General features: G+C 31.4%; 2 protein-coding genes across 3 annotated transcripts; one reads left to right on the plus strand and one right to left on the minus strand.

Annotated features, from left to right (window-relative positions):
* Positions 1-4,462: 4,462 nt before the first annotated feature.
* LOC134685040 (uncharacterized) lies at positions 4,463-9,778 on the plus strand. 2 transcript variants are annotated; one of them, XM_063544408.1, is made up of 3 exons: positions 4,463-4,716; positions 6,442-6,929; positions 9,603-9,778. In XM_063544408.1, exons 1-2 carry the CDS (start codon positions 4,523-4,525, stop codon positions 6,887-6,889), a joined length of 642 nt encoding a protein of 213 aa, XP_063400478.1. In that variant the 5' UTR covers positions 4,463-4,522; the 3' UTR covers positions 6,890-6,929; positions 9,603-9,778. The 2 variants fall into 2 exon arrangements, with proteins under 2 accessions (XP_063400478.1, XP_063400477.1); XM_063544407.1 differs by lacking the exon at positions 9,603-9,778 and having other exon boundaries at positions 6,442-9,418.
* A 465-nt stretch (positions 9,779-10,243) lies between these two features.
* LOC134683532 (uncharacterized) lies at positions 10,244-19,611 on the minus strand. Its single transcript, XM_063542843.1, has 7 exons — positions 19,518-19,611; positions 16,266-16,513; positions 14,951-15,006; positions 14,019-14,090; positions 12,104-12,275; positions 10,566-10,615; positions 10,244-10,325 (listed from the first exon to the last, which is right to left on the minus strand). The coding sequence occupies exons 1-7, from the start codon at positions 19,520-19,522 to the stop codon at positions 10,281-10,283; spliced, it is 648 nt and encodes a 215-aa protein (XP_063398913.1). The 5' UTR covers positions 19,523-19,611; the 3' UTR covers positions 10,244-10,280.
* Between the last annotated feature and the right edge of the window lie 3,746 nt (positions 19,612-23,357).

Raw genomic sequence — 23,357 nt, forward strand, 5'->3', positions numbered from 1 at the left:
TAAGTGGAAAAGATATTGAATCTTATATCATATTAAGTCACCATACTAAATACAATTGATGTGAACAGTCTGAACTGATGAAATGAATAAATACAACAACCACTGTCAAGAACACAGTGCTGTTAAATCTTTGTATCTGTCACCAATGTACCTGTAAGTAGTAAACTAGATGTAAGAAAGCATAAATTAAACTTTTAGAAGACAGGAAAACGTTGCTGAAATACCATTTTACAAAAAAATACTTAAAATATTATTTTTAAGTATGCTAGCATTAACCGCAGCTGCTCAGTAATTTGTATCATATGGACTACTAATTATCATCAATAGACATGCCGAAGTTAAAACTAACCTCTGGCATGTCTGGTCCTGAATATTAAGCAATCAGCTCATGTAATTAACCTGTAATACATAATGTATGTGTTGTCATGTTAATGACCCTTCAGTCAAGGCAGTATATTGAATTCACATAAAAATGATTACTGTTTTTATGTTTAAAAGATTGTTTTGAATGTAAATGAGCATTAACATTTTTCATACTATCAACAGAGAACTTTGTCCTTCATAAATAATGTAAATAAAATATTGAAATTTTGCATAAAAAGTGGTTTTCCCTTCAAATTCAATCAAAAGACATATCTGTGAAGCTGTAGTGAGGTACAATTAACTCTAATGTATAGAACTACATTCCATTGATAGAATCATGATAGTTTCTAATGTGTTACTTACCTGCTGTTCTGGAAGGGGTAGTACAACTAAATCCTCTCTCATCAGGCAACTTTTGACATACCAATCGACAACAAAAGCAAACAAGTATAGCACACACAATCACTATTGTCAAAAATGTTATTACTAAGGCTTCTAACCATGGCTCCATCTGCTATTATCAAAACATGTACATGCAATTGTTATGTTCACACATATAAAGCTGTCATTTTATACTCCGAACTACGTCACGAATTAGCACCTCGGTGGAACCAAACAAATATTTATAAAACTATCGATCTCTAAAGTATATTCAATGAGAAGGCCGTAAAAGAGGGACGAAAGATACCAAAGGGACAGTCAAACTCATAAATCGAAAATAAACTGACAACGCCATGGCTAAAAAGGAAAAAGACAAACAAACAAACTATATTAGTACACATGACACAACATAAAAAACTAAAGAATAAACAACACGAACCTCACTAAAAACTAGGCGTGATCTCAGGTGCTTCTGAAGGTTAATCAGATTCTTCTCCACATGTGGCACCCGTCTTGTTGCTTATGTGAGAACAAATCCGGTAAATAGTCTAATTCCGTAGGCATGACAGGGAAGGGATTGTAGTTACGACGTAAGGAACATATCCGATATCATTTGTGAAACGATTATTCCATAACGGTCAACCAACTCGTGATGGCGTCCGTAAAATTTACTAATAGGGGATGATTTAAACTTCATCATTTGCAACTCTTGGTTTGATAAATTCCTTGTGAGCAACAACCCTGTATCAAGAAAATCATGATAGGAAATGCAAGCACGGGAATATCGTATCAATTAGGAGATATATACCCCGTATGCATGTGCTGCTGGAATGTTTCTACTTATAGATGACAAAATCAAACATTATACTACTATATTTATCTAGGGGTAAATTTATGGACATTCAATCAACACAATCTCTTGACATTTTTATCAGTTATTAGATTGAGAATGGAAATGTGGAATGTGTCAGAGTTATGTCAGGGTTTTTTGCACACATCGTTGTCAATACAACGGTTTTTTTGCGAATGTCATACAAGTGACAGGATTAGCTAGCTATAAAACCAGCTTTAGTCTTCAATTGTCTACCAAAAGTAATATGACAGTTGTTATCCATTCGTCTGATGTGTTTGAGATTTTGACTGTCCCTTTTGCTCTAGTGTACTTCTGTTTGCAATTTTCCTCGTTGTTCGGTATTTGTGTTTTTTTACTTTTCCCGCTTGTTTTTAAGAAAGGCTTGGGACGAACATGGTGTGAATATCCAAGATGCAAATGATATATAAAAGGAACAAGCCATTTTATGTTGTTATATTTGTTTAATCATCAGATTAAAGGAGCCTGAATTATAAAGCTTTTCTGATATCGTTATATAATTCTTTAAAAATGGGTTTTGATCGGCGATAAAATGTTCTTTAATTTATCTCAAAATAATCTGAACTAGAATTTTTAGAAAATACATTTTTCCTAAAAAGTCATATGTTGATGATACATACTTTTCAGTTTTATAGATGTAAAATAATAAGAGGATCGCCGACTTCTCTTTGAGTATTGACCAACCTGTCAGTTTGTTGTTAGTGGAAAAAGCCTTTTATAAATTTTTTTCCGACTAATCCTTGTAACGCGATGATGATACACTTATTTCGATGTTTTGTTGTATTCGTTTCACACCAGCTTAAAATCGAAGTGTATGAAAAAACAGTAATATATCTCCTCTATGCAAACCTTAGATGTTTTGTTTTATTTTGGATATATTTTTTAATGAAAATTTAGGTATACATTGTCTTCAATTTTAATTGTTTATTTGATAACTAATTAGTCTTGTTATATTATTCGCTATCGAAATTGACAGATTTACATGACAAACTTGAAATTTCAACAACAACAATGAATATTTAACACCTGCTTACATTTACCTGTCTATGACATAAAGGAGACAACATCTGGAAATAAGTAAACAAGCCATAAAAGGACTGTATGTAGTTCAACACCAACACAGACAAAAACAATTTATATAAATATTAGCTCTTATTAAAGATGCCTAAAAAAACAACAACACGCAGGTTTAATTGAAAATGTTTGAATTTTTGTTTATAAAACAAAAACCAAACTGTGATTTGAAATTGATCAAAAACTAGTTTAATGATTATCAACAATTTAGATAAAAAGAAAATATAAAAACACATGAATTAACCATGATCGGTGAATTACAGATTTTGATTTAAACAATATGAGCTCGACCTGATATAATTAAGGTACAATAAAGTAAAAGAGAATACGTAGCATTTTACTTTGATTCTTCGAAGTTAAATTCTTCTGCTCTATATGATCATGATCTAAATGAAATAAAACAGCTATACTAGCTAGGTGATGGTACCTTCTGTTTTATTAAATGTAAGCATGCATACAATTTTTTCAATGAATCGAAGTTTTAGCAGGAGTATAAACAAATCATTATGTACTTATGCATCCCGTCAATGAGTTTGTATTATCTTTCATTTTAGCTGATGTGTTATGTATATGCGAAGTTTTGTGTTTCTTTGGTTCTTATAACGTGAGTCTGTACTTTAAAGGGATTCCCCTTTAAAATATCTTGTCATTATTTAATTGTTCTATTGTGTGTCATTATGTTACAGTTCTATTATAAATTAGAAAATACGTTGAATGAGAAAACTATTTTATTCGCGTAGTGGTATTAACCGTTTGTGGATTTTAAGAAATTCTACAGAACTTCTGGACAATTTCAAATTAAGGTCTATTTCTGAAATAATTCGAACATATTTTTGATTTTTGAACCCTGTATGCCAACATTTCCAATGTGAAATTATAAAATTGTTTTGTTTAAACTTTGAACGACTAAATTTCTTCCTATGTAACGCAAAACAATGCATGTGTTTTTAATTTGATAGATGCTTTTGTGCTTTTTGTAAAATTGTTTCTTTTAAAATTGTAACACAGTGATGACTGCTGTATCCGTATTTTGATTATTTTATTAATTATGTCTTTTGTGTTCATGCATCGTTGTAAATTTTCTATGTGACGTATACATTTTCTGACGTCAGACACGCGAAGCAATGAATGCATTTTTAATTTGGTAGATACTTCTGTGCTTTTTTTGTAAAATTGTTTCTTTTAGAATTGTTACACAGGGATGACTGCTGTACCCGTATTTTGACTATTTTATTTATTATGTCTGTTTTGTTCTCGCATCGTTTTAAACATAACAGAATTTGATGAGATTGTCGTACATGTGGGAGGTTTGGCGCTATAAAGCCAGGTTTCATCTACCATTTTCTACATTTGAAAATACCCGTACAAAGTCAGGAATATGACAGTGGTCCATTCCTTTTAATGTGTTTTGTCATTTGATTTCGTCATGTGATAAGGGATTATCCGATAGAATCTTCCTCAGAGTTCAGTTTTTTTGTGATCGTACTTTTTTTATTTAGCTGTTAAGATATTCATTTATAATTCGCACCTTGTTTAAACTGAAGGTAAGTTTTAAAAAATAGATTTAAGTAGATATTATTTAGTTTACTGAAGGAAAAGTTGGCTTCACACATGAAACGTTATTATTTTTATACCGTCTAAATGACGAAAGCACATCTTGGGGTTGTATCAATATCAAAAAAATGATATAAACTCATTATTTCTGTATACAAATGATATTCAGATACGTAGATGTTTTCTATCGTTCTAAATATAGCAGACACAAAATGATTGTGCCCACTTAACATTTTAAGTGTACCAGGATGTTTTTATTTTTTTGTTGTAAAAATTAAAATGAGTGATCCGATATATATCAGTTTTATTGGAGAGAAAGCAGTTGGGAAGAGCTCTATTGTTGATTCTTATAATTCGAAACATTACAATCCTGATTTGTATGCAACTAAAAGAGTGGAGACTCATATCATGAAAAACACATTTACTGGAGAGTTAAATGTTTATGTTTATGATATGGCAGGGGAAACACACGAGTAAGTATAAATATTAAACGTAGATACAAAACTTATAAAAATTACCATAAAATTGATATTCATGTCAACACCGAAATGCTGACTACTGGGCTGGTGATACCATCGATATCGAAACGTCCACCAGCAGAGGCATCGATCAAGTGGTGTAAATAGTTATCAAAGGTACCAGGATTATAATTTTGTACGCCAGACGAGTGTTTCGTCTTCATAAGACTCATCAGTGACTCTCAGATCAAAAAAGTTGTAAAGCCAAACAAGTACAAAGTTGAAGAGAATTGAGAACCCAAATTTTAAAATAATATGCCAAATACAGCTAAGGTAATCTATTCATGTGATAAGAGAATCCTTAGTTTTTCGAAAAATTCAAAGTTTTGTAACAGAAAATTTATAAAAAATGACCATATAATTGATATTCATGTCAACACCGAAATGTCCCTAACCTGGGACAGTGGTCTAACAGTGCAACAGAAGAACATATTATAAAAAATTTAAGAATGGGCTTAACCCATTAGATCGGTACAAAGTAGAAAAAACATCTAACAAAAAAAAATAAAGTTGTCATGGCAGATGACTAATACATCCCCGCAATAAAATGACAAAAAGTACAGTTCTGAAAGTAGTCACAGGTACTGACAGCTTGTTTAACGCAAATAGCAATGAATAAAAAGAGCATGCATCTAAGACTTGGAATTCTGGGTTTAATAGTTATTCATTTTCATTGAACTCTTCTCAATCACCCCCCAAAAAATGTGAAGTAAATATTATGTTACATGTACATAAAAAAACGATAAACGTGAAATTTCAATGTTATTTTGACATGATTCTTTTATGATTTGCATATCTATTAATACCTGAATTGGATTGGTCAATTAGAATTTTTCTCTTAGTTTACACTTCGATAAACCATGTTTCCGAAACTACTTTCGTAATCTATTCTATCTGTTGTTTTTTTATTTGGTCGGGTTGTTGTCTCTTTGGCACATTCCCCATTTCCATTCTCAATTTTATGTGCGTTACACATTCTTGCAGGGATATTGGGATTTTCAGAAAATTGAGAAAAACAAATGCATAACAGCTGTTTCTATTATAATGCATTTATAACAAAAAATAATAAAATAAAATAAATGCACTAAAGCTTCGAAAATATATAAAAGTAAGATTAAAAATAAATTTCCGCGAAACATCATGAAGTATTTGGCGAATTTACGTCATGGTAATACACGACGTCATACGAATGATATCTTTCAAGGGCATGATTATTTCTTTACATGTACGCTTCAAATTCGGATAATATCTAATTTTAATGAAGTTTTGGAAGTAGGTTCTATTTTGTTTTAGATTCTGTTGCATTTATCGAAAATTTATGGATTTTAGAAAGTCAATATGGCGGCCAAATCTTTAGTAACGACCTGTCAATTGTGCCTGTGATGGTGATTACAGTAGCTTTTACACAAAAAATTGTTAATGAAAATCGGGAATATCTGACTCACAAACTTTACATAAAAGTCCTTTATTCAGTTTGTGAGGTAATCGCCCAATAACCTCTAGAAAAAATGTGTTTAATCCTTATAATTCTGTAAACAGATATTCTCATTTTTAATGATCAAGTTTTTGTATTTATTACGCAGCTCATAAAATGAACAATATAGTATTAAACACATTATTTTGAGGGGTTATAAGCTACACCACAACTTAAGGTTAAGTTTTGTTTTTTTTATGTTGTAGGGCAACCATTATAGCGTTATGTGTCACCTGTGACGTAATTGTTCTTGTTTATGACAAGACGTATAGACAAAGTTTCAAGAAGATTGACGATTTCTTCAATATCATCATACAGCATATACATCCAGAAAAATCAGTGGTTGTTCTGTTGGGAAACAAAACAGATGACACAAACGGAGAACAGGTGAAAAAAGATGAAGGATATAAGAAACACAAATATCTGAAGACAGATTTATTCATAGAAACATCAGCAAAGACAGGATACAACATAAATGAGCTTTTCCAAAAAATGGAGGAAGAAGTAAAAAAGAAGCGGGAAGGGAACGTAGAAGTTTTCCAGAAAGAGGACACTGATTATTTGATAGAGCCTCAAATTCAAACTTATATTTGCCCTTGTACATGTCGATGTATTTGCCCATCATGCCGTTGTTGTGATTGCACATTAGTGTAAATTATGCTATGAATGATATAACAGACAATAGATAGCATATGTGAGTATTTCAATCACACATATCTTTTTACTCATTCTGCTTCTGCATATAAGACGATGCACTGAAAGTTGTTAGTAGATTCTACCCAGAATCGAAGTTTCTTTAAACATTTTTAGTTGTTGTGGAAAATGGATGTATCAAATGTAGATAAATATTTCAGCTGTCCAAATTATAAAAAAAGATATGTACTTGTTGATATATACTTAAACAAATTGATCGTTTCACCCCAACTTTAAAATCTACGATAAAAATAATACATAATTATTTTTTTTTTAAATTCTATCGAAATTAACTTGGTACATGAATTACGTCTTAACATATTGCATGTTAAATACTTATATATTTGGTATCTGTTGTTTTACGAAATTGTGACAAAGCTTGAATAGATAAGTTTCATATTATAACGCCTTAAAAAATAAAATCACAAATCGAAAAGAATAATCTAACATGCTAAACCATAGAAAAGACGGGATACGCACATATTTAAGTAATTTTAATCGACATGACGGTTATAGACTACGCTAACTGCTATCTAATACCAAAGACACAATAAAGGCGATGCTAACTACTACTCAGTAACAAAGACAGGATGTGATTACGCTAATGAGTATTCAATAGCAAAGACAAAATATAGACTTCACTGAGTGCTTTTCAATATTAAAGATATGATATCGACTACGCTAAGTACTATTCAAGAGAAGAGATAGAAACAAGACAACGCTTATACTGGCAATAGCAAAGACTGGATATCGACTCGGGGTACCAATCGCTAAATTCTAAAGCACCTGCTGGTAATGGGTTCGAAAGGGACGAATCCCCCGAAACTATCGAGAATGAGATACTGTAATGGTTCCGGTCAGTAAAAAAACATTGATAGCAACATACTTTTGAATCTGAATGGTTTATTTGTTTTGGTTAAATTTTGTAATATGTAAACTTTAGAAAAGTACGTAGAAATCTTAGTAGATTCAGACTTTTACAATAGATTCGAACAAACATATTAAATGATCTATTTGAGTAAATTGAGTTCCTTTTTAGCTCACCTGGCCTAAAGGGCCAAGTGAGCTTTTCCCATCACTTTGCGTCCGTCGTCGTCCGTCGTCGTTAACTTTTACAAAAATCTTCTCCTCTGAAATGGGCCAAATTAAACCAAACTTGGCCACAATCATCACTGGGGTATCTAGTTTAAAAAACGTGTCCGTTAACCCGGCCAATCAACCAAGATGGCCGCCGTGGCTAAAAATAGAACATAGGGGTAAAATGCAGTTTTTGGCTTATTTCTCAAAAACCAAAGCATTTAGAGCAAATTTGACATGGGGTAAAATGGGGTTTATCAGGTCAAGATTTATCTGCCCTGAAATTTTAAGATGAATTAGATATCCCGTTGTTGGGTTGCTGCCCCTGAATTGGTTATTTTAAGGAAATATTACTGTTTTTGGTTATTATCTTACATACAATTATAGATAGCGATAAACTGTAAACAGCAATAATGTTCAACAAAGTAAGATTTACAAATAAGTCAACATGATCAAAATGGTCAATTAACCCCCTCAGGAGTTATTGTCCTTTATAGTAAATTTTTAACGATTTTCATAAAATTTGTAAATTTTTACTAACACTTTCCACTGAAGTTACTGGGCCAAGTTCAATATAGATAGAGATAATTTTAAGCAGCAAGAATGTGTTGGCTTTCCATAGTTAAGTAAGATGTACAAACTCATCACCATCACCAAAACACAATTTTGTCATGAATACATCTGCTTCCTTTGTTTAATATTCACATAGACCAAGATGAGCGACACAGGCTCTTTAGAGTCCCTTGTTATTCAAATTTGGTCCCTTTTTCAAAATTACAATCCATTGAAAAAAGAAGCACAAGGCTGATGTGCTTTTGACCAGTTTTTTTCTTATTCTATGTCGATTACTTGTTTTATTTTCAAAATTCAAGTGTACGCCCGGGCGTTTTGACGTAAACGTAGCTACGCGCATGAATACTAGTAGCATATGATAGGAGTAGATTACGCTAAGTTCTATTGAACAGTAAAGAAAGGATAAAGGCAAATATAAGTAATATTCAGTAGAAAGTACAAGCGACTACAGTACCGAATGATACAACATATTGTTCAATAGAATTAACGTAATATAAACCTATCTAAGTATTTTTTGATAAAAATATCGGTTATAGACTATCAAGTTTAGTTCAAGTGCAAAGACAGGATATATTTTACACTAAGTATTATTCAATGGAAAGACGAAACATGATCAATTCAATCATGGCACACTATCTTATTCAACAAAAGTATAAGCAAAGACACAGCGTGTATGATACTCTAATAACACTTATCAAAGAGGAAATAATAAACGATAATAGGTATGTTCTTTGTTCTTTTTGAATGGTAATCTGGAACGATCCTAACTGTACTTGATGTTAAAACAACATAAGTGTTTAAAACAACAAGACGTGTATCCCCGAATAAGACTGAATATAATACATATATAAGATTAACATGAACTACGCCGCAGATGCCATGCAGAGAAACGTTAACACCGATTTGGTGGGTTTCGTGCTTAAAACGTTTTTTAATGTAGCGATTTGTAGACTGTCGGTTGTCTTACCGTTATGTTTAGTATTTTACAATGATAGTGTATACCTTATAAATTTATCTTTTATAGATTCCGTCTCTCGTGACATGCGTCGCTAACGGGAAAGCAGGTCTAGTAACCACTTGGTTTGTCTATCATTCCGTCCGCCATAGGGACTTTGGGTAGATGACTTTTGGTCAACCGTTTCTAGGTTCTTTTGAATTATTCTATTGTTCGTCTGACGCTTGAAACTGCTGAGTTCGAGACTGAAACATGACGTGCAGCCACTTTCTATTTGGCGTACACTCAAATCCTTCAGACGATCCTATAGCACATCGGGATAGCTTAATTTGGAATAACGTATGCACATGGAAAAATTCAAATAACGAGGATAGACTGTATAGATAACAAATTCGATAAGCATTAACTGTCCCTTTGGTATCTTTCGCTAGCCTTTTCTATTTCCAATTTTCCCGATAAGGGTGTTTTGTGGATAACTAGGCTAAATATTTCAACCATCATTTTGTTTTATATGTGTGCAAATTTCAAAATATTTTTATATATTTAGGCATAATAAAGCTGTACTGTTAGTAGTAACCAAACATTTCAATAAATATAAATATATAATGACATTTCTACATACACTAATGAATATGCCACTGTTTAAACAACATGTATGTGAACTGAAAGATAAGTAGTAAAAAGTATTCTAATTTTATTAATTCAAAGGTCTTTTTTTGTCTTCAGCTTTCAAAAATCTAAGTTTTCTTATCCAAATCCAGGCTTTTGTCCAGATGCCTCAGCTTCCATATGCTGCAAAGAATAACATTATAATACATTTACATTGCTGATATCTTCTATAATATAATCTACACACTCACATAACTGTGATGCTTGCATGTCAACAGTTGTTCTTCAATTGGACGAAATTTACAAAACAATTTTATGTTGCTAGTTACAAACCTATTCAACAATAATTTATTAGAAACAATATTTACTGATTAGCATTTGAAAACTTAACTCATAGCAAAACATGAGCATCTAATAACTTACATCAACTAAGTAGATCAAAAACTGATGTGTGTCTCTTGGAGAAGATATATCTGAAATACAAATACTAAATATTTAAAAATAAATTAAGCATTAAATCATTTGATACAAAGAATATATTTATCTCTCTATGTATTTTACAAATAAGAGATAAGATTTGACACTTATACTTATAACTTTTTTAAACAAATGTTTTCAAAGGATCGATATCTATAAAAATGATCACCGTAAGATAGTTGAGTACATTACAGGTTGAGATCACTTTTCTAAAGTCAAACGTCAAAACCACATCTGTGCACCTTATTAAAGAATTTAGTAAATTACATTCAATATATTTATTTCTAATAATCAAATCCCTGACTTAATAATTCACGTGTAACACAGAAACTATATCCATTGAACACTAACACGTTATTACAGACAGGGACAAAACGAACGCGATGGAATGTACAATATATAAACACATTTCGATGGAACTTATAATCATACAAAAAGAAGGAATGTTAGCTACATTATAGGAAAAGTTAAATCATACATTTATCAAAGAAGAATAACGAGAAAATTCAATATGTAAATCTAACAAGGAGTTATTTCGGTTTGAATTTAAGAAAATTTCCCAATGTAAACTTCGGAAGTCAATCATATAAGTATGTTTTGTTAACAGCAAGGTAACGGTAACTGTTGTTGAATTATGACGGATCCATACTGAGTTTTAATCAACAAAACAAGTTTGCTTTTCTCGTGGTACGATTTGTGCTAATAAATACCTATAACCTGTCGATAAGCTGTATGGCCAAAACGAACAAAAATGCTGTCAAGAAGAAAATGCTCATCTTTAATTAAAATATATCAATCTTCCAGTAAATAGTAATAATACGTTCCCGTCAGCATGTTACCTATCACTTTTACCTACAGAAATTATCAAAAAAATGTAAAAAAAGTGAACTGACGTATACGATTTCATATTTTCTATATGCTGTCATCCAGGAATAAATGTGACGAACAAGTCATTTCAGATAGCTGTTTATTATTTAATTGCTTGATATAAAGTCGTCTGATCTTACCATACTTTATGAATTAGAATTACGTACGTTCTACCAAAGCTAGTACTTTACTGTATCCAATAGTTATAATTACGTACGTTCTACCAAAGCTAGGACTTTACTGTATCCAATAGTTATAATTACGTACGTTCTACCAAAGCTAGGACTTTACTGTATCCAATAGTTATAATTACGTACGTTCTACTAAAGCTAGGACTTTACTGTATCCAATAGTTATAATTACGTACGTTCTACTAAAGCTAGGACTTTACTGTATCCAATAGTTATAATTACGTACGTTCTACTAAAGCTAGGACTTTACTGTATCCAATAGTTATAATTACGTACGTTCTACTAAAGCTAGGACTTTACTGTATCCAATAGTTATAATTACGTACGTTCTACTAAAGCTAGGACTTTACTGTATCCAATAGTTATAATTACGTACGTTCTACTAAAGCTAGGACTTTACTGTATCCAATAGTTATAATTACGTACGTTCTACCAAAGCTAGGACTTTACTGTATCCAATTTTATGGATAAATTCTGTGACGTTGTGATGTTGAGCAGCAACAAATAAGTCAACAATCAATTGCTTGTCCTGCTGATTCATAGTAGTATATAAATGTGTCTGCATAAGATTATTGACTTGTGTCTGGAGATCTCGTAACTGGAAATAACATAAGATATATAGAGAGATATAAACAGTCTTGTTTAGAAAACAATTCAAAAGCACTGTTGTCAAAGTCAAGGTATAATACAAAGACACAGTTTACAAAGTTATGCATTAAAAAAAACCTCATCACATGTACCAGTATTGATGTGTTTTATCCCAGAAATTACACTCCATGAAGATGACGATAAAATAAAAATACTGAACTCCGAGGAAAATTATATCGGAAAGTCCCTAATCACATGGCAAAATGAAATGAAAAAAAACAATTAAAAAACGAATGGACAACAACTGTCATATTCCTGACCTAGTACAGGCATTTTGAAATGTAGAAAATAGTTAACTTCTCCGTTGTAACGACAGTCGCATCAAATTTAATGATATCGACAATGATGCGAGAACAAAACAAACAGACACAAGAGGTAAAAAAAGTATAGTTCGGGATGTCAAATTTGTTTAATGGAAACGGGATTGTAGTAACGACATGAGGAACATATCCGATATCATCTATATAACAGATAGTACATAACAATCAAGCAATTCATGATGGCGTCCGTAAAATTAACGAAGTGCTGATTTCAGTTCCAATGCTTTACATTTGTGAAACTGAAATAATCTCTTTTGTCGTGAAATTTGTTTTCAACCGACCTTCATAGTAAATTTTTTGATATAAATCCTAATAAAGTGTCAAAATCAAGAGCGCAAAACATCAAACAAAGGAAGAACAACTATCATATTCCTGACTTGGTTAAGGAAAATTCTATGTGGAAAATGAATGATTGAACCTGGTTTTATAGGACTAAACCTCTCACTTGTACTACAGTCTAAACAAATTACGTTATATTTACAACGATGCTTGAACAAAACAGACGTAATCAATAAAATAGTCAAAATGTGGGTACCTTTGAGCCCCACTACAACATGTCATTCGAAAGGGTATACCATTCATTTTCTGCATGGGACATCCGTATTTGTTTGCTAACAAGTTACTCGTTAATGAGTTAAAAGAGTTAAATTTATATTAAAAAATCTAGTTGTAAACAGTATGGAGACGACGAGTATGTGGCTTGGAAAAAGAAATTAATTAACAGGTTTTTCTTGAAACAACCAAAATGCATTGACCAAATTAACCTTAGCTGTCGACAAGCACTAACCGCTCAAACCTTGCTTGCATATTCGATATGTTGTTATTGTGTTTGTCATGTTTACCTTTTAAAAATCTTATTTACAAAACCAATCAGTCGTGAGCCTTTAGTTAGTGATGTAAATAATCACTACATACACATATCAAATGAGGGACGAAAGATATCAAAGGGAAATTCAAACTCATATCAATTGATGAAACATACACATATCAATTGATAAAACATACACATATCAATTGATAAAGCATACACATATCAATTGATAAAATAAACGTGTTTTTGCATAAAAATGTAAAGGAGTTTGATCACATTTTTGAAATTCTATTTACAACCTGGTATTTTCAAAGAGTTCATTTTTAAGATAAGCAATATAACGGAAACAACCGATTGATTGTTTTGTCGTATATATATGGTGCTTTCAACGCTTAATCGAAAACATAACTATTACATTTACGAGAGGGGTCGGAGACACCAAGGCTGCGATCAAAAGTAACGAAATAGAGACGATTAAGATGACACAGAGACACAGATGAAACACTAAAAAAAACACATCACAACAGGGCCGAAGTTAAAAGGGAATAAGTGATATATTTACCTTTATAACAACACTGTCATCTGAATGATGAACGGTGCTGTTAACTGCGATAACTGTCTCTTGGTTTAATTCCTAAATTAAAATAAAAATTTCAAAATTATGTGTACTAACTGTCCAATGACTCGGTGAAGATAAAAGTTACTGTGGTACTTAATGAATATTTTTTAATGACATCCTAAAAGCTACAAGAGAAAGATTACAGAGGAACATTCAAATTCACAAGTCGAAACTACCTCACAGTATCATGGCTAAAATTGAAAGAAGACCAACAGACAAAGATACGTGTACAAACACGACATAGAAATCTAGAATGTGCAACACAAACTCCACCAAAACAATGGGAGAGTGGGTTATTCAACTCCTGAAGAATAATCAGATAATGTTCTATATGTCGCACGTGCACCAGTTGTGTTGCTAATGAAAGGATTAACATGGCAATTAGTCTAATGATAATTCCGGGGAATTGTAGTTGTAAGTTTTATTACTACACCCGTTCATGAAGCATGATCGCTGTCGAAAACTTGTCTATGCTGTGAGCACATAATACTATTAACGCCGATTCAATTTCCTGTAAAATTTCTGTTTATTAAATGTTCAAACTATAAAAACACTGAGGTTTTTCATCTACGGGTAGGCATTGTCCTATCCGTAATTTTCATCACTGTTTGGAATTGTTGGTTATTATTGATTTGTCATTTGTTTTTTATTCAAGCACCTTGATGAGTTTTTTTTTTAGATTAACCGCATGTCTGGAATACCTTATTGACATTGAATGCATGGTGTCTTGAAAAAGTACTTCTGATTAACGTTAATATAGCGGTTACTTATTCGTATTTTTTACTGATATTTTTGTTATGACTTTCAAATGGAATAAACCTTAAAACATAGTATTTAGAAAAAAATGGTATGCATGTATTAATAACTATATTAACCTGTATCAGATAATGTTCCAAAAGTTTTGCCTCCCTTTGATCTATCTTTGTTACATCTGAAATATAAAATTGTTTGCAGTAACATATATCAACATATTGGTTTTATTAAATGAACTAGTGTAAATTCACATTACTTTAAGACGTGTCACGGTATTTGGTTTTGATGTTATATTTGTTATATTTGTTATTCTCATAGGATTTTGTGTTTCAATTAAATTCGGTATAAAATGTCCTGTTAATCACTTTCTACAATCTCAGTACATTGTTTTTCTTGAATGAGTTTCTGTTTTATTTTTTTATATAAATTGATAGATATAGGAAGATGTGGTGTGAGTGCCAATGAGACAACTCTCCATCCAAATAACAATTTAAAAATTAAACCATTATAGGTTAAAGTACGGCCTTCAACACGGAGCCTTGGCTCACACCGAACAACAAGCTATAAAGGGCCCCAAAATTACTAGTGTAAAACCATTCAAACGGGACAACCAACGGTCTAATCTATATAAACAAAACGAGAAACGAGAAACACGTATATGTTAAAAGAGTTTTTTTATTGGGTTATACCTCATTCAACGCGGTATCTAAACAAAAACAACACCCACGCCTTATAATGCAAAAAAGAAAATACCAGGGATCCCACCGCCGGAATATTTTACCGTAACTGTATTTGACTATTTAAACATTTTGATTCGAGCGTCACTGATGTGTTATGTGTAGACGAAACGCGCGCCTGGTGCATTGTTCTAAATTCATGGTATGTATGGTGAATTTATAGATTTTTTTCACTCCCTATATAGTGAACAGATTGGTTAATAAATAAAAAGAAAATAATAACCCTATTATTTTGTTATATCAATAAAACCGAAATAATTAAAAAAAAAATAGATTCGTAAGAGACAAATATATAAATGTTTTCTGGATATTCGATGTTTTAAATACAATTAGTATAAAGGGTTTTTGTCAATTTGAAGAGTTGTCTAAACACATGTAAAAATCAATTTGATAAACATTTATTCAATAATATATATCAAAGATATTAAAGAGTGATGCTTAACAATGCTTAACGATTTGATTTTTTTCCCTTTCAAATACTACAGTTTCAAGTGTACAAAATCATATAAAGATACGTGAAATGGTGAAATTTTATAACTTTTCCAGTTAAATTTTTTTTTTATTCGAAGCAAATTATACATAATTTGCGATGTTTCGGATTTTTTTAATGACATGTCATGTGCATAATTTGCGTTTAACAGTATACGAACATATAAAAAAGTATATGTGTTGCGGTTACAATTCATTACTATTTACTTACGATCAAGAAACTGAGCAATTCTAGCGAACCCAACTCTGTCAATTAAATGTGTGATTTGGTCAACCTCTGCTGCAGCCAATAATTCTACAAGAAGTACCCTCTCTGATGACGGCAGGGCATTGTAGGTATGAGATTTGTGCATTGCGTCTAAAATATTGAGTAGATGGTCGGTAGAGACTGACACTGTGGTTTTCGGCGTTTGTGCAAAAGTGCACATTGCGCATGTCAAAACAATCAGTGCTGTTATCCTGGAAAAGAAGCACGTATCGTTATTTCACTCTTATATTTCTAAACGAGAAAACTCACTATCTAATGTCGATGGATTCCAAGTTCGGTTTACGTTTTCTCATGATATTTTACCCTGATGGATAAATATGAATTTTCATATCCAAAACAATCAATACAACTGGTATCTATATTTTAACAAGATATTTAAAATTAGAATGCACTCTACATATGTAAATCATGAACGATATATTTAATAGAGAACATCTCTACAAAACATTATTACAAAAAAGCAGTTGCAATTAAAATAAAAACGTTCTTAAGCTCAATTTTACTTAAAACAGACGAGAAATACTGTTTTTATTTTTTTGATATTTATAAAATTAACATATTGAACTATTACTAAATCAAAAGCATATACATGATATATGGAAGAAACAAGTGATTTTTGTTCAATATAAAGTTAATAAGAAAAAAGTGATTTGTGACCGTGCTGAGCCATATCCTAACAATGTCACAGAGAAAAATGAAATAGAGAATGGAAACGAGGATATTGTTAACGAGACAACAACCAGCCCAGAGAAGAGCAGTACAAGGAAATCAATGACGTTCAATGCAGCTAGAAAACACTACACCTGATGGTTCCTAAAGTTTATATATATAGTACAGTTAAGTGAAGTGTAGCAACAGGTTCGTGTTGCTCAGTCTTTAGTTTTGTTATGTTGTTTTATGGACTGTTATTCGTCTGTTTGTCTGTTTCCTTTTAGCCATGGTATTTTTTGCCAAGTTTTTTTTAATGACTTATGAGTGTGAATGTCCCTGTGCTATCATTTGCTATCCTTTGCCTCTCTTTTAAATCATGAATATACAATAAGAATAAAAAACCAAAAACATTACACTATTTACTCTATGGTCGGGTGGTTGCCGCTTTGACATATTCACCATTTCCTTTCTCAATTTTATTTACAATAAGGCCAAAGGTTTCCGACTTACGACAGCCGCAAAAATATGGCGGCGTTAAACATGTTTTGTGATATCTACTCTTTACCTTTAGATAATATTGAATCCTAGAGTAAAACTAAGTTCAAAAGTAACCCGAGTCAAATTTTAGAATAGGTTAACCTTAGAAACTTGTAGTATTAATCCTCCTGTTAGAAATATAGATATCAAAATCCTGTAAAGGATAGCGTTCATTGTTAGAAGAAGCTTACATTTAAACAAGTTGAATATAATAAATCTCCTTATTGTACACACTGAAGTCGTCATTAATGAAAGGTAAAACATCCGCTAAATATCTAAATGTGTTATTAAAGTTTTGAATCAGATTTCATTTCGTAGTTTTCTATTTGCTGATTTAAGACAGACATAACGATTTATAACAATACAGAAACAGATCTGCAATTAGTAATGCGCATTCATTTTCCTTAAGCTTTCCATACCACAAACAAGTTATTTAGTAAGTTGTTATCAAAGGTACCAGGATTTTAATTTATTCGGCCAACTATTTAAAATATGAGCATGCAATTCATACTTCCAACAAAATTTTGACACTCCAATAGTAATCTAATTCTCTTATATCGTAGACCTGATTTGAAAACAGTTAATGTATAAGGTATTTGATTGTTCCTACTGAAAAAGTAAGAATAATGGACAGCTTACAAGGTGTTTTATGCATTGTTGAAGCAAGTACATAGTTGAAACAGCTCAATCGTTCAACCATTTTGAATATTTGTATGTTTAATGTGTTTTTCGATTTTATAAAGGGGTACATGTTAAATAGTAAATACAAGACAGATACATGAATAGATGAACAGGAAAGTATCGATGGAAGAGGTCAACATAAAACTATCGGCGGCAGAGGTTAACATGAAATTTAAAGTATTAACCAATCATAATACGTCCAATAGAATACAACTCTTCACTTGACTGTTGAATACTTTTTAAATTGGTTAATTAATATGTGAAATATTAAATCATTTCTTGAAACCGTTTGTAATCTTTTCTAACGATTTGTGGTTTTTTTTATTTTTACACATGTACAATGTATCCTGTTCTGTTTGGTTGTCACTCATTGTTGAGGCCAAAGTCTTTTTCAAATATTTAACCTCTAACTTTGTCTTCTTAAAATAAATTCCAGTAACCTTGAACGTATATCATTGCTTCTGGCATATATGTTGTATAATCCTGGACTAATACATATATTGTATTGACCTATTTTTGCTGTACTTCTATTTATATGATAAGGTTATCTCCTGGAACATTAACAAAAATGTCACTTTTAGTGATATTGACCAATTTATAACACATTTCGTCCAGGTTAAATTGTAAATGATAACAATAAATAAAAGCAAAAAAAACAACAACCCGACCAAAGAGCAGAAAACAACTTAGAGATTAAAATATATTTTGTGAGATGTCAACTCTCCTCAAGCCAATATGAAATTATTCAACGTTCAGCAATACGCTCAGTACAACGCTGTTTTAAAGAAGTCCGAGTCCGATGTAAGAAATGTAACTGAAGAAACTAATCAAAATGACAATAATCAATATAAAAAACAAAGAACGTCTAACAGTTACTGACATACTATCTTTCGACTTCAATTAAACTGATTGAACGATTAGGTATACATACGAAAATCAACCACTATGCATCCTGTTAGATGTTTGGTATCATACCATAATAAAATATGATAATATAAAGAAAAATCACAAAAATACTGAACTTAGAGGAAAATCAATTCGGAAAGTCCATAATTACATAGCAAAATCAAATAACAAAACGCACGAAAAAAAATTGGACAAGAACTGTCAAATTCCTGACTTGGTACAGGCATTTTTAAATGTAGAAAATGGTGGATTTAACAATATAGCCCGTATCATGCCAACAACTGGTTAAAGAATAAATGTTTAAATATTACAGTCATAAATATTCTAATCTTAAAATGTATTTCTCGTTTCATACTATTTTGTGAAATATTAGAGTATGTGACATTTTATATATGTGATAGTAGACTATAGAATACTTACTTCATGATTGTGCCTCCTGATAGAATGAAGTTAACCTAAATATTTTCTAATCATCTGGCGATAAGACAATTTCATGACCATGGGTACTACTAGCATTGTATGTCTGTCCGATTACCTAACTGATAAATTAAATAACAAAGACAGAATAGGAAAAAGGAGTTAATTTGCATGTATAATGAATGCATTGTCACGCGTAACATTAAATAGTATGTTTTGAAGACAATAACTATCAAAACCAATGAGTAAACAAAGACTAAAAAAAAACCAAGAAGATGAGGGTCACTGATTTTGTGGAACCAAATCAAAGAATCAAAATATTGGAATTGCAAAACCAAAAAAAATACGAGTAATGAAACCACCCATGAGGAACATCACTGTTAGTTGGTATCAGGTTAACAAAGCAGATGAATTCATATTTTGTATTTGTAGTTTTAATTAGGATTATGTGCAAACAACCAGCCACTACTGTCTGAAGTGAATTAATCACGACTTATATTTTAGGTGGTTGGTTCCTGCCGTGAATTTAAAAGTATGATCTTTAAAGAGGTTCGAAAGATACCAGAGGTACATTCAAACTCATAAATTTAATATAAACTGACATGGCTAAAAAAGAAAAAAACCCCGAACAAACAATATTACACAATAACACAACATAGAAATATAAAGACTAAGCAAAACTAACCCCACTAACAAACTGGGATTAACTCAGGTTGTCAGGTAGGGTAAGACTATCCTACTTCAAATATAGCACCCGTCGGGTCTGCTTATGTTTAGTTAGGCATCACAAAGAAAACGCGGATGTTTCAATCATTTCAAACTTGATTACAGTATATATATCGATGGTACCAATATCAAGATACATTAAAATTTATAATTAGATAAACGATTGGACAGTATATGGTCTTCTAAATTTAATAAGAATAATATATGCGTACGCATTACAATTACACTTAATTCCATAGAAATTAAAATGAAATAAACATCCACAAGCTTAAAACAAATTAATTCAGTTTGATAACATACATATGTTATTTGCTATACAGGAAGATATTTGTATAGTTTTTATGGAAATGAAATAAATTTAGCAAACTACTTGGTATCTTTTCCCTGATTTTGATCAATCTTCAGACCGTATGACCACGACTCCAGCGGTCAGCTCTCAGTGATCAATTATATTATATCTATACTCTTAGGAATAAAGTAATTGGTTTGGTGTCAATTATGTTACTCGTGATATTTAAATGAGGTTTACTTAACACAATCTCTCGAGAAAGTTAGCGGCAGATAAAATTAAATAACAATAGTTTGTTTAGTTATGTATATTAAATTCTATACTGGTCCACTTCAGAGAATGACCTTAATCAAATGTCCAGTTAGCAATGATCACCATATATCTCTACTTCTGGTGATAAGCTGTATCTCTAGATTGGGTCAGATTATGTTAATAAGTGAGTGTTCACAATATCAAAGGTTTCTATAACCATATACATATACAGTCATGAAAAGCAATATTTATAACTGCTTGGACTTGATGGGTATGATAATTGATTCATTGATGCCTTTCACAAAATAACAAAATAATTCAATCAAAGACAATAACATTTTAATCTTTATAATAACTTTATTTTAATCAGATAAATCAAAAGGTTGTCCTAATATCGATTGCAAAAACTTTACAATACTCGCATAGTCAAACCCTACATACATGTATATGTTTTATAGAAAAGGCCTCTTCTAGAAGGCAATGTTAAATCATTGAAATAACTGACAAAAGATTGAATAGGAAGATATATCCTCTGTTTGTTGGAGTATAATGGGAGTTTGAACTTCAAGATAAAATATATATCAAGGACTTTTACTTAATCAATACGTTATATGTGGTCTTGTAAGAATATACTTCTTCATCCTCGGTCAAGGTATAATCGAAACAGATAAATGTCTAACGTGTTGACATTGTCAGAGATGCATAGTTGATATTCAATGAATACAATGAGATACAATGTTACTTTTAAAGTGGCCAGTGTGTAATAGGTATGTTTAAAAAGTCGATTGATTGGAATGAATGGCACCGAATTTCAACAGTTATTGAAAAATGAATGTTTGTCAGATAGGGCATATATTTTACCTACGGGTTCTCCAATAACTAGGTTTGTTTGCGTGCAGAAATCATGGCACTATACCTACATCAGGACCCAGTTCAGATGTTGCTGTGTAGTCTTAAATCGTCAATCATTGACGCCATTATCGGACAATATGTATACATCACTCAACCTTATGAGTAGTATATACATAGCATGACTAACAAACACATAACATATATTTATTGATGCCATACACTTATTATTTTTACAATGTATTACCTATATATAAATAAATACATTTCCTTGGTATATATTTTTTTCTAAATTTATGTATCAATTTTAAAGTATAAGATACAAGTTGTGAATAGAAAAGACCTAACAAAAATTTCAAAAGAACAACTAAGACGCGCGTTAACCACAGTGATAACCAAAGTAAAGCATCTAAGAGTTTGAATAAGAAAAAGCTGTATTAAACCATTTAAAAAATAATAAAAAAATTAATCAAAATACGGTGTTTAACATGTTTAACAAAACTAACATAGACTAACGTACAACATAATCAGTTATATTAAAATAAAGCACCTCACTGAACAATACCTCCAGAATAATCAATAACAATACAGTTAATAAACAAGAATGTGTTCCAAGTACACGGATGCCCCACTCGCACTTTCATTTTCTATGTTCAGTGGACAATGAAATGGGGGTAAAAACTCTAATTTGTCATTAAATTTAAAAAAGATCATATCATAGGTAACATGTGTACTAAGTTTCAGGTTGATTGGACTTCAATTTTATCAACAACTACCTTGACCAAAAACTTTAACCTGAAGTGGGACGAACGAACAGACGGACGAACGAACATACGGACGAACGAACAGACGGACGGAAATACGAACAGACGGACGAACAAATGGACCCACAGACAAAAAAATATAATGCCCCTCTACTTTGGTAGGTGGGGCATAAAAACAAATCAATAATATACAATTATTGGTTTTGTATGAGGTCGATGCAAGGATATAATGACATGAAAGAAGTATATCGACTGGGTACGAAGTTCTAGATTGGTATACTGCTTTGGGTCGATATCTCTTTTATTGACCTCATACAAAAGGTGCAATTGTATATTATTAATTTTAAACCAATTTTGTATCAGAATCATCGATGCATTATATAGACTCTTTTTAATTAGTTTATTTTATTTTGTCGATATTTTATAGATACGACAATTAAAACATTTTATTTGTTATTTTTTATGTTTTTTAGGTACATCTTTTGTGTATGAAAACTATTTTCATTAATAATCAATTGTTAATACACACTTTTAAACACTTATTACAATATCAAAAAAATTATTAGATAACGTCTCGAAGTATTTCGGTTTCTAGATATTCTAAAAATAAACGTTCACAATATTACTTGTCTATCCGCCGTTTTCAATCGACCTTTATGAACTTAAGTTTATATTGAGCGTCACTGATGAGTGTTTTGTAGATATTTTTTTTTGCGTCTGGCACACATATAAAATTTTCATCCTGGTATGTTGGATGATTTTATTTACAACCACTGGGTCGATGCCACTGCTGGAGGAGTTTTTATTCCCCAAAGGTATCACTAGCCCAATAGTCAGCACTTCTGTGTTGACATGAATTACCATTGACATGGTAATAACTATAAATCAACTGTTTTCAAAACTTAGAAGTATTAAAATATCAAGGTTTTTCTACCTCTAGAAGGCTTACCTTAGCTGTATTTG

This window comes from Mytilus trossulus, chromosome 9, assembly GCF_036588685.1.
Source record: "Mytilus trossulus isolate FHL-02 chromosome 9, PNRI_Mtr1.1.1.hap1, whole genome shotgun sequence".
Lineage (NCBI taxonomy): Eukaryota > Metazoa > Mollusca > Bivalvia > Mytilida > Mytilidae > Mytilus > Mytilus trossulus.

Excerpts from the sequence above, each read along its gene's own strand:
- LOC134683532 (XM_063542843.1), bottom strand. Across the intron at positions 12,276-14,018 it reads ATGACAGTGTTGTTATAAAG|TTACGAGATCTCCAGACACA; the intron begins GTAAATATATCA and ends TGTTATTTCCAG. Across the intron at positions 10,616-12,103 it reads AGTCCTAGCTTTGGTAGAAC|ATATATCTTCTCCAAGAGAC; the intron begins GTACGTAATTAT and ends TTTGTATTTCAG.
- LOC134685040 (XM_063544408.1), top strand. The coding sequence starts at position 4,523 with ATGAGTGATCCGATATATATCAGTTTTATTGGAGAGAAAGCAGTTGGG. Across the intron at positions 4,717-6,441 it reads ATGGCAGGGGAAACACACGA|GGCAACCATTATAGCGTTAT; the intron begins GTAAGTATAAAT and ends TTTATGTTGTAG.